Raw genomic sequence first — 12674 nt, forward strand, 5'->3', positions numbered from 1 at the left:
ACCCTAATTATTAAATGCTCTGAAGTACCTTGTTATTATAGATTCGTAGGGGTAAATTTACTAAGATTCGTGTTTTTTGACGATTTCAGCCTGGATCAATCTCAGCTGTCATTGGCCGATTGAGCTTGCAACTGTTTGAAAATAAAAAACACGGTAATTTACTAAACTCACATATTTTTATTTTTTTTCAATTAGAGTTCACCGATCCCGATGTAATTTGTATTGTCAGGCAGTGTTTTATGGGAGAGATTAGTAAAACATCGCCTGACATAACACAATGAAGCCCAGCCGGATCAGTGAGATCCATGCAGGGCTTCATTGTGTACAGTATTTAAATAGTTTTCAAAAATGTAAAAAAAAATTGTGGGGGTCTAAGCATAGCCAGCCCCGTGCTCTTTGAGCCGGTCCTGGTTGTTAAAATACCAGGAAAAGATTGCACAGGGGTTCCCCATATTTTAACAACAAGCACCAGGCTTTTGGGCCAGTCCTGGGCTAGTATTTACTAAAAATCCGAGTTTGGCCGATTTGTGTTTTTTTTTCTAAGTCCCAACACGGGAATTCACTAAGCACAAATCTCGGCAGTGTTTGGGACATTCGTAATGGTTTGAACGGCAAAGTACACAAATACGAATGTATAGACCATCGGTCAAACGCGCCTGTGATTTCATACAATACGGGAATTCACTATTCATTCGTATTTGGGTGTTAGTCTCTGAGTGCTCAATTGCGGTTGGATTTGTTTGCGATTCGTTAAAAAACGCAGCAAAAAATAGACCTGCTTTTTTCAGCCGTGTTTACATGTGTTGACACTTACAAATCATTCTAACCTGAATTAGGATGCCTATAAAAGGGACACAAACTTCTCTCATGCAAAATAATTTATTTCCTTATGTTTGCTGGCCAAAACTTGTAGATTTGTAAGGCAATACACATTTTTCTACATATATCCATTATTACACACATTTGTGTTCAACTTTCAAATATTTCAAATGTTGTTGTTTCTGCATCATGTTTTTAAATCTGATTACTTATTTTTAACACACACAAACATGGCACAACAATAATGTCAGTCATTTTCGGACTGAATTATCTAAATATTACCCCCAACATATTAGGACACTTTTAGCCAACTCAATTGTGTTTTTCTTGTCAATTCGTCTAGAGAAGAAATGTAAAACAGTTACAATTCACATTGTAAATTGTATTGGTCATGGATGAATCTGCCTGGCTGCCAATTAGTCTGTCTGCTGGCTCTAAGAATGATTAGAATCTAGAAAGAGTAATGATTAGAAAAAAATCAAGTGGTCTTCTTTCTGCCTGCTTAAGACAATCTGCCTGGCTGCCAATTAGTCTGTCTGCTGGCTCAAAGAATGATTAGAATCTAGAAAGAGTAATGATTTGAAAAAATCAAGTGGTCTGCTTTCTGCATGCTAACATCTATGTGCAGCTCAAACAACAGTTTCCTGTTAACAAAAAATACAAAGATGATAAAGAAGAAATGTGCGTACAAAATTCCTGTTGTTGTTTGTACCAGTTATAATTAATGATGTTGTACAAATTGTCAAGGAGCTAAGTGTTATATATATTCTGTTAATCATACACTTGGTAAGTGTTTTGTTTCTCTTCTCTTTAAAGAAATGGGTGTTTTTTTTATGTTTATTTGGGTGGTTGCTTGTCCTGGCCTTTGCCTTTACCACTGTCGTGTTGGCGTGCTCTGGTGGAGCGCCTTGGTGGTGATGACACTGGCGTTACATTTGGAGTAGTCGTACCAGAACTGCTGCTTGTTTGCTGTTGCTGCAGGGATCTGAGTGTTTCATTGAGGTTAGTGAGGGTGGCATTGAGTTCACGTATTGCAGCATTTTGATTGTCTACAATTCTGGACATGGATTCATTGATCATTTGATTGCTTTCTAAAATGTTGATATAGCTTTGCTGTTGTCTGTGCTTTTCTTCCATTATACGCTGTAAGTTGCCCATGACATGTGTAATGTCTGCACGCATGATTTCCATGGTATTTGCAATTCTTGTGTTTGTTTCATTTTGTCTACTCAGATTTCTGCTGATTCGTCTGAGGTGAGATGGTAGGCTTGCAAACATTTGGGTCTGCCTACGCAGGCAATCTTCATTAGTGGCCTGCTGTCTAGCCCAAATGGTCCAGAACACTTGATCAGGGCCTTGTGTTACTGGTGTTGTTGGGCTGTGTTGGGGTGGTGGTGTGGTTTGCTGTGGTGGAGTACTCACAGGTGCTGGGGGGCTGATTCCTTCGATTACTGGATGCATTTCTAACATGATTGTGTCATCCATGTCAGCCTTCTGCTGCTTAAGACTTCTTTGGATGGACCTAGTATTGAAAGTGACATTTTGTTATGGCCATTCATTTACAAACCTAACCTGTACTACAATGGACACTTTACCTGCTTCCGCAGCATCATCATCATCAGATGTGATGGGAGTGACTGTAGGACGACCAGTACTGCTTTTTTTCAACACTGTAAATTAAAAAAAATAAGTAAAAAAAAAATATTCCTGCTATTGTTAATACATCCACCCATTATGCTTATGAACATTACATCTTAAAAAAATTGATGTTTTATTATTAATCTAAAAATAAGGACATTAAACACAAAAAGCACAACATCAAACCCAAAACATTGTCCAATAGCCATATGGACTATGGAAAGTGCAACACAGGGAATCATATACAGGACACAGACATAGGACACAATTCCAAAAACATACACTAACAAGCCAAAACACACACAGCTTCATTTTCTAATAAAAGGAAAAAAATTACAGATGCAATATAGAAATAGGTCTGTGATGTGGCACTCCAAACACACATTACCACAATATGAGGCCAAAAAAAAAAAAATACAGTAAGGTAACTAAATCTGCAGTTGTTGTGTCAGGGTACAAATACAGACTCAAAATTAACCATCAAATAGTGGCCTTGACTTAAACAATATTACATTGAGTACTAATGAAATTACACATGTAACTGCCTTCAAAGACACTTTGCACTACTCCAGCCTCTAACATATCAACCACTGATTTGGAAACATTGCACATGGATAACTGAAATAAAAAACATAGTCCAACTTTCAAAATGTACAATGTGCAAAAGTAAAACATTATTGGTGGACAATTCAATGACACACCAAGTCCAAACTACACATGGAAAATGTACTGTCCAAAAACCACATGACATACAAGCAAGTAAGACGTTACATTGACTTTTGTATGAAACATGACCCAAAACAATGTATTTGAGGACGCACACTTGAAGATGGGAGTAATATGCAACGTCACATGACACACATTTAAAACATACAGTAAGCCAGAAGTAATGTCATAGAATGTTAAGGCAAATACTCATGCTCACCATCCTTCCTGGGGCGATCGGAATCCCGGACATGGGTTGCAGACACTACTTCTGGAGGGATTATAGTCCACATGGGCTCCTCATAGTCCAGATATGTGCAACAAAGGGCGGACTACCACCGGTTTTGCGAGCCGACTTCGCCTCCTTGGCCATTTTGGACTTGACACGTCGCTTTATGTCATAGTACCGTTTGCGGCACGTGTCCTCCGTCCGCTTCACCACCCCCTCACTATTTACAGCAGCAACTACTTTCGCCCACAACACCGTCTTCTTCCGTGTTGGCACCTTGGCAGACTCAGGCCCAAATAGCTGCCGCTGATACTTCATCAGCTCCCGCACCAATGCCACATTTTCTGCATAACTAAACTTTACATTATGCCCAGTCTTAGTAGTGGTACGTGGCTGCGGAGCTGTCTGACTGTCACTATCACTGTCACTTGAGGCTGCTGCAGCAACCTCACCAACCTCCTCCACCTCACTAACCTCACTAACACTCACCTCCTCCACCTGACCGACCTCCTCCCCCTCACTAACACCCTCCACCTCACTCACCTCTGCCACCTCTGAGTCACACATAATTGTGTGACTAAACAATTAACACAGAAAAAAAAGACAAACAAAACACTCCTCCACTACCACTACACTAATCACACACACACACACACACACACACACACACACACACACACACACACACACACACACACACACTGACAAGGGACTATAAATTAAAAAAACTTGGACAAAAATTGAGACAAAACCAAAAAATACAAGACAACAAGAATGACAAAACTACTTTCAAACACAATACAACACTCAGAACTCGCAAAAAATACTCCTCCAAACAAACACTACTCACCAAACTCCACTGCACAACCTCTCTCCTCACTACTAACTAAACCCACGAGGTGCGGACGGTTTGGGGCGTATTTATATGGTTGCGCACAGACACTCCTACATCTGAAACACAACCAATCACGAACGGGGATAAAAACCAAAACTAAAAGTGAAAATGCGGCCGTGGTCTAAAAAAAACACTGCCGCGTTTAACATAGAAAAAAAACCAAGTACAAACAATAAAAACCCATACGCAAACGTTAATGTCGGCCGTAAATGACCCCCAAAAAAACGAATGCCAACGACATCGGAAAACACGAAAACAAATAAGACGACAGCTTCGTAAATTAGCGTATCTCAATTCAAAAAGTTGCATGAAAATGCACCCGATAACAAAGGAGTTTAAACACTCCACAAACCGACTCAAACACGAATATTCGTAAATACTGGCCCTGGTTCCAAAAATACGGGGGATAAAAGACGTAGGGGTCCCCCTTAGTTTTGAAACAAGCACCGGGCTACACTAGCCCCTCGGTCCCCTTTTCTAGTAGAATCCACGCCTACATGTTAAAAAAATTAATTATACTTACCAAATATCTAGTGTAGAGCGGTCCTCTTCTTTCCATGTAGGCATCCACAGAGTAAAAAAAAAGAAAAAACCCAACCACTCAACTAAAAGGGATCCATGTTTACATTATCTCCTTGGCTAGTGGAGCCCGGTGCTAGTTTTAAAAATACAGTGCAATTTTTTCCCTGTATTTTAACAACCAGGACTGCCTCAAAGAGCCCAGGATAGTTATGCTTAGGAGGGGGAAACCCGACGCAATTTTTAAAAAATGTTTTTAACTATTTGACACACTTTTACACAGAGAAGCATGCACGAATCTCACTGATTCTTGCATGATTCTCCAAACAGGCTAACCAGAAGCAGGTCTATTTGAAAGTTCTATTTCTGCACAAATTCAGTGCTTTTCCGGCAGTGTTTGGTTATGGGGGGTGATTCACCTCCTCCAGGGGGAGTGTAAATTCGCCGTGCAAGTGTGCGATCCCATGTGTACGCAGAGCTGCAAAAATCCATGTTGTGCAGTCTCTGCGCAGCCCAGGACTTACTCCTACAGGGCTATGAGAACAGGCTGATCGGGGCCGGAGCTGACGTCAAACACCCTCCCTGAAAACGCTTGGGAACGCCTGCGTTTTTCCAGACACTCCCTGTAAACGCTAAGTTGCCACCCCCAGATGGCTTCTTCATGGACAGCAGTATTTCTTAATACGAATTGTCCCAACACGGCCCTGATTTGCGTTTAGAAAATTTCAGAGTTGCCGAAAATGCAAACTCAAATCAATTTGGGACCTTAGCTAATTTCCACCATAGTATGCAAAACATATACAGTAGATATGACAATTATTTTATGTCAAGCCATGTATCCCAAATACATTTACTGTATGTATAGCAAGCAAGGATTGGAAAGATCAACATTCAGTTATGTATAGTATATCATACAGTTTGAAACTGAAATAAGTTTATTATAGAGACGTTCTGAAAGATTTAAGTACTGTACAAAATAAGGCACTGGTAGATCAGATACATGCAGAACATTTAGTGAAAGTATTCATTTAAAAGTAGTGAAAAGTATAAACAGGCATCCACCAGCATTTGTAGAGCAAATCGAGGCTTAGTTTACCATAGCCAGATTTAGTTATAGATATGGTTATAATTCTTACTGTTGTATGAAAGAAATGCTCCACTCACTTGTGAAAGGATGGATGTTCTCCTATCATCCATGTCCTGGCTATAATGACCCTGGCCAGCCCCTACTAGGTTAACATATATTGGGACTCAATATTCTGAGAGGCATCTGTGGAATAGCTATCCCCAATCTTCAGATACATTCTTCTACAGAGAGTCAGAGTCTTTGAATTCCATAAAATAACCACCAAATTCCTGCATTTTGGACTGTTGGAGTTGTGTCCTTTACCCCTCCTATAGAGGGCCTGAATTGGATTTGTACGTAAACCCAAAGTACATGTGCTCACAGTTCCCCCTTAGTTGCAGCATGATTGACATTGTGGTGTTTGGGGGGTGAAGTGAGAGGACCATTCTACAAAACTAGGGCCCCCATTTTGTAGGCATGCCAAGCCCAGGGTCTGCGCCATCGGACGCAGACTTCCTAGACCTGACATAGAGGTTCTGACGGGCAATCTGCGTAAGCTTTGGTGTACACAGATGGCTGAGAGTAGTGACAGACAGAGGCGTAACTAGGGTTTTCGGAGCCCAGGGCAAGATAGAAAATGCCCCCCCCCCCAAAAAAAAAAAAACACACACACACACAAAAAGAAGTGAAAAAATGGGCGTGACCACACACCAGAAGGGGTGTGGCCACGCTCCAGACGGGGTGTGGCCACTGAAAATGGCCCACAGTGCCAATTACATTGCCCCACAGTGCCGGATACATGCCCCACAGTGCCAGTTACATTGCCCCACAGTGCCGGATACATGCCCCACAGTGCCGGATACATTGCCCCACAGTGCCGGATACATTGCCCCACAGTGCCGGATACATTGCCCCACTCAGTGCCAGTTACATTGCCCCACAGTGCCAGTTACATTGCCCCACAGTGCCAGTTACACTGCCCCACAGTGCCGGATACATGCCCCACAGTGCCAGATACATTGCCCCACAGTGCCAGATACATGGCCCACTCAGCGCCAGATACATGCCCCACAGTGCCAGTTACATTGCCCCACAGTGCCGGATACATGCCCCACAGTGCCAGATACATTGCCCCACAGTGCCAGATACATGCCCCACTCAGTGCCAGATACGTGCCCCACTCAGTGCCAGATACATTGCCCCACCGTGCCGGATACAATGCCCCAAAGTGCCGGATACATGCCCCACAGTGCCGGATACATTGCCCCACAGTGCCAGTTACATTGCCCCACAGTGCCAGATACATTGCTCCACAGTGCCAGATACATGCCTCCACAGTGCCAGATACATGCCCCACAGTGCCAGATACATGCCCCACAGTGCCAGTTACATGCCCCACAGTGCCAGTTACATGCCCCACAGTGCCAGTTACATTGCCCCACAGTGCCACATACATTGCCCCACAGTGCCAGTTACATTGCCCCACAGTGCCAGATACATTGCCCCACAGTGCCAGATACATTGCCCCACAGTGCCAGTTACATGCCCCACAGTGCCAGATACATGCCCCACAGTGCCAGGCCCCACTCAGTGCCAGTTACATGCCCCACAGTGCCAGTTACATGCCCCACAATGCCAGATACATTGCCCCACAGTGCCAGTTACATGCCCCACAGTGCCAGATACATGCCCCACAGTGCCAGATACATTGCCCCACAGTGCCAGATACATTGCCCCACAGTGCCACATACATTGCCCCACAGTGCCACATACATTGCCCCACAGTGCCAGATACATTGCCCCACAGTGCCAGTTACATGCCCCACAGTGCCAGATACATGCCCCACAGTGCCAGGCCCCACTCAGTGCCAGTTACATGCCCCATTTGGTGCCAGTTACATGCCCCACAGTGCCAGATACATTGCCCCACAGTGCCAGTTACATTACTCCACAGTGCCAGTTACATTGCCCCACAGTGCCAGATACATTGCCCCACAGTGCCAGTTACATGCCCCACAGTGGCAGGCCCCACTTGGTGCCAGATACATGCCCCACTGTGCCGCCGGACCCCCCCCCCCGTCACTTACCGGCCGCTTGTTGCTATGTGAGGGGAGGAGAGCGCAGCGCCTCTCCTACCCCTCACCGCTCCAGGTCTCTGGCGGCTGTCTGGCGCCGGTTCGCTAGCCAGTCAGAGCTCGCGGACCGGCAGCCAATCAGGAGCCGGTCCGCACGCTCTGATTGGCTAACGCCGGAGACTGGACACAGCAGCGCTGCTGGCAGCGCTGCTAGTGCTGGCAGCGGCGGTGAGGGGAGGGAGAGACGCTGCGCTCTCCTCCCCTCACATTTAGGGTTGACGGGGGCGAGTGGGGCATGATGCCCTGGACGCCGGCGGCGCCCCCCTCTCCTAGGCCTGCCAAGGCGCCCAGGGCACGTGCCCCACTCGCCCTACCCTAGATACGCCTCTGGTGACAGATGGTTGCATTAGTGATCCTAAGACGCAACACTCGGATCACAGATGCTGGCAGGAGGCGTCTTTTCCTATAGACACCTCCTGCAGCATTAGAATATTAGTTGTACAGTATTGCACAGCCACTTCCCTGCGGCTGTGCAGTACCAAACATATGAGAATCAGGTCCAGAGACTAAAAAGAGGGAGATATAAAGCTTCTGTCGCACTGTTACAGGAAGATGTGCCTCTATAGGAAATTCAGAAACAACTGTTCTTTAATTTTCATCTTTGTTTATTAGCTTTGCATCCTTACATGCTGTACATTTGTTTCCAGCCATAAATGTGATCTAAAACCAGCTCTGATTTACAGGAGCGAGCAGAGGTCATCACTACCTTTGCCTTGTGTGGATTTGCTAACATTAGCTCCATTGGGATCATGCTGGGAGGCTTATGTAAGTATATTTTATTACGCTAGTCATCTTACAGATGAAATAGAGCAAAGTATGAAGTAATATCGATTGGATTCTGTTTTTATCTGTAAAAGTTCCAAAAACTAACACAGATTTGTGAAATAATTAGCAAAATGACTGTTTTCATTTACAAATGTTCTTTTTCTTTATGTCATAGCCACCATGGCGACTGAGCGCAAAAGTGACCTTGCCAAGGTGGTACTACGGGCTCTGATGACTGGAGCATGTGTCTCATTTGTTAATGCATGTATTGCAGGTGGGTTCTGCTGATTCTGGAGAACTTTAATTATAATAAGGGCTGGATTTCCCATCTGGCGCTCCTGGCAATAACTTGGATGTTTTTCCTAACTTTGTATGACTATAACAATGAGCTCTTCATAAATTGTTGCATTTTTCATTGGCATAGAGCTCAGTTCTGTATATTATAATACTCATCAGCACTTACTACAAGGTTGTGTAAAAATTGATTGTTTCTTTAGTTTAATAGGCATTTATTTTGGCATAGTTGATAATCCAACATTTTAGATGTTTTTACATTATGTAGGGCTAGTGAATGAAATTATGTAATTCACTATTTACTTAACTAACAAATCACACGTAAAATAATGTCCACAGACTGCACCAAAGCTCGACAAAAGTAAAATAAATAATTTAATGTAATCAGTGTAATAGCTATGTTATAAGGAATAGAGGAAATTTCCAATGATTGCTTAATTATATTCACTCTAAACCTGAAAATAACAACATACTTTTATATTCCAGGAATTTTATTTACCCCAAGAGAGGGAGTAGATTGTATAGACTTTCTTGGCAACACAGAGATTTTTAGGAATGCAAGCTATAACCTCTTGGTTTGTTGTAAAAACATTTTTGGAAGGTAAGTGTGTTCAGAATCTTAAAAATTGTGAAGACTAAGTATTTTTTTTTTAAGTTTAAGAAAACAAATGGATGTCTCTAATTTTGGTGGTCATTCCGAGTTGTTCGCTCGTTGCCGTTTTTCGCAACGGAGCGATTAGATAGAAACTGCGCATGCGCTTAGTTATTTAACACAAAACTTTGGAGATTTACACAAGCTCGAGCGACGTTTTTTCAACGCTCGAGTGATCGTAGTGTGATTGACAGAAAGTGGGTGTTTCTGGGTGGCAACATGGCGTTTTCAGGGAGTGTGCTAAAAAACGCAGGCGTGTCAGGGAAAAACACGGGAGTGTCTGGAGAAATGGGGGAGTGGTTGGCCAAAAGCAGGGCGTCTTTGTGACGTCAAACCAGGAACTAAACGGACTAGCTGATCGCAATATGTGAGTAGGTCTGGAGCTACTCAGAAACTGCAAGGAATTATTTAGTAGCAGATCTGCTAACCTTTCATTCGCTATTCTGCTAAGCTAAGATACACTCCCAGAGGGTGGCGGCCTAGCGTGTGCAATGCTGCTAAAAGCAGCTAGTGAGCGAACAACTCGGAATGAGGGCCTTTCTACTTGGGTGGTAAACACAGGAGTAGGCTCAAGGAACAGTAGATGATGTACTGCCATTTGCACCTATTTCCACCCAAACCACAGGGTGTAATGAAATATTAAACAATGCTGGATAATATCAGTCCCTGGAGAGCTATCAATTTTGCTGATCAATGTTATTTACTTTGTGTATTATATATATATATATATATATATATATATATATATATGTTCAGTAGGGAAAGCCGGCGCACGGGATCCCGATGTACCAAATACTTACGCCGGGATCCCGATCGTGAACAATCCGACAGAGATGAGTAAGGGGTGTTATACCCTCTCCCCTAACTCTAACCCTCCCTACCCGCAGCGTAAACCCTAACCCCCCCCCAGTAAGTGCCTAAACCTAACCCCCCATCCCCGCTGCCTAAACCTAACCCTCCCACTCCACAGCCTAACACTAACCTTCAGAGGGGGGTGCCTAATCCTAACCCCCCTCCCCACACCCTAAACCTCCTGGGGCACCACCTAACCCTAATCCAACCCCTGCAGCCTAAACCTAACCCCGCGGTTTACCTCTCCAGCGCCGCTGTGTCTTGGCGTTTGGTATCCCAGCTGTCGGTATTCCGACGCTGGGATGTGTACCTATTTGGGATGCTGGTTTCAGCATTCCGAATAGTGTCAGGATTCCGGTGACGGGATTATAAATAAGAATTTACTTACCGATAATTCTATTTCTCGTAGTCCGTAGTGGATGCTGGGGACTCCGTCAGGACCATGGGGATTAGCGGCTCCGCAGGAGACAGGGCACAAAAGTAAAAGCTTTAGGATCAGGTGGTGTGCACTGGCTCCTCCCCCTATGACCCTCCTCCAAGCCTCAGTTAGGATACTGTGCCCGGACGAGCGTACACAATAAGGAAGGATTTTGAATCCCGGGTAAGACTCATACCAGCCACACCAATCACACTGTACAACCTGTGATCTGAACCCAGTTAACAGCATGATAACAGCGGAGCATCTGAAAAGATGGCTCACAACAATAATAACCCGATTTTTGTAACAATAACTATGTACAAGTATTGCAGACAATCCGCACTTGGGACTGGCGCCCAGCATCCACTACGGACTACGAGAAATAGAATTATCGGTAAGTAAATTCTTATTTTCTCTGACGTCCTAAGTGGATGCTGGGGACTCCGTCAGGACCATGGGGATTATACCAAAGCTCCCAAACGGGCGGGAGAGTGCGGATGACTCTGCAGCACCGAATGAGAGAACTCCAGGTCCTCCTCAGTCAGGGTGTGCCCCTGACCAAGTATCAGCTCGGCAAAGTTGTAAAGCCGAGACCCCTCGGGCAGCCGCCCAAGATGAGCCCACCTTCCTTGTGGAATGGGCATTTACATATTTTGGCTGTGGCAGGCCTGCCACAGAATGTGCAAGCTGAATTGTACTACACATCCAACTAGCAATCGTCTGCTTAGAAGCAAGAGCACCCAGTTTGTTGGGTGCATACAGGATAACAGCAAGTCAGTTTTCCTGACTCCAGCCGTCCTGGAAACTATATTTTCAGGGCCCTGACAACATCTAGCAACTTGGAGTCCTCCAAGTCCCTAGTAGCCGCAGGTACCACAATAAGCTGGTTCGGGTGAAACACTGACACCACCTTAGGGAGAAACTGGGGATGAGTCCGCAGCTCTGCCCTGTCCGAATGGACAATCAGATATGGGCTTTTTTGAGACAAACGCCGCCAATTCTGACACTCGCCTGGCAGAGGCCAGGGCCAACAGCATGGTCACTTTCCCTGTGAGATATTTCAAATCCACAGATTTGAGCGGTTTAAACCAATGTGATTTTAGGAATCCCAGAACTACGTTGAGATCCCACAGTGCCACTGGAGGCACAAAAGGGGGTTGTATATGCAGTACTCCCTTGACAAACTTCTGGACTTCAGGAACTGAAGCCAATTCTTTCTGGAAGAAAATCGACAGGGCCGAAATTTGAACCTTAATGGACCCCAATTTGAGGCCCATAGACACTCCTGTTTGCAGGAAATGCAGGAAACGACCGAGTTGAAATTTCTTCATGGGGCCTTCCTGGCCTCACACCACGCAACATATTTTCGCCACATGTGGTGATAATGTTGTGCGGTCACCTCCTTCCTGGCTTTGACCAGGGTAGGAATGACCTCTTCCGGAATGCCTTTTTCCCTTAGGATCCGGCGTTCAACCGCCATGCCGTCAAACGCAGCCGCGGTAAGTCTTGGAACAGACATGGTACTTGCTGAAGCAAGTCCCTTCTTAGCGGCAGAGGCCATGAGTCCTCTGTGAGCATCTCTTGAAGTTCCGGGTACCAAGTCCTTCTTGGCCAATCCGGAGCCACGAGTATAGTTCTTACTCCTCTACGTCTTATAATTCTCAAAACCTTGGGTATGAGAAGCAGA

At 44.7% G+C, this 12674-nt stretch overlaps 1 protein-coding gene across 1 annotated transcript in view; it reads left to right on the top strand.

The window, feature by feature from the left end:
* Positions 1-12674, top strand: part of LOC134934569 (sodium/nucleoside cotransporter 2-like) — a 176247-nt gene that overhangs the window by 132761 nt on the left and 30812 nt on the right. The window contains exons 13-15 of the mRNA XM_063929981.1: positions 8690-8771; positions 8947-9045; positions 9552-9666. Of these exons, the coding sequence (XP_063786051.1) occupies positions 8690-8771; positions 8947-9045; positions 9552-9666 (296 nt within the window). The remainder of the gene's footprint in view (positions 1-8689; positions 8772-8946; positions 9046-9551; positions 9667-12674) is intronic.

The sequence above is a fragment of the Pseudophryne corroboree genome, chromosome 6 (assembly GCF_028390025.1).
Source record: "Pseudophryne corroboree isolate aPseCor3 chromosome 6, aPseCor3.hap2, whole genome shotgun sequence".
In the NCBI taxonomy this organism is placed as follows: domain Eukaryota; kingdom Metazoa; phylum Chordata; class Amphibia; order Anura; family Myobatrachidae; genus Pseudophryne; species Pseudophryne corroboree.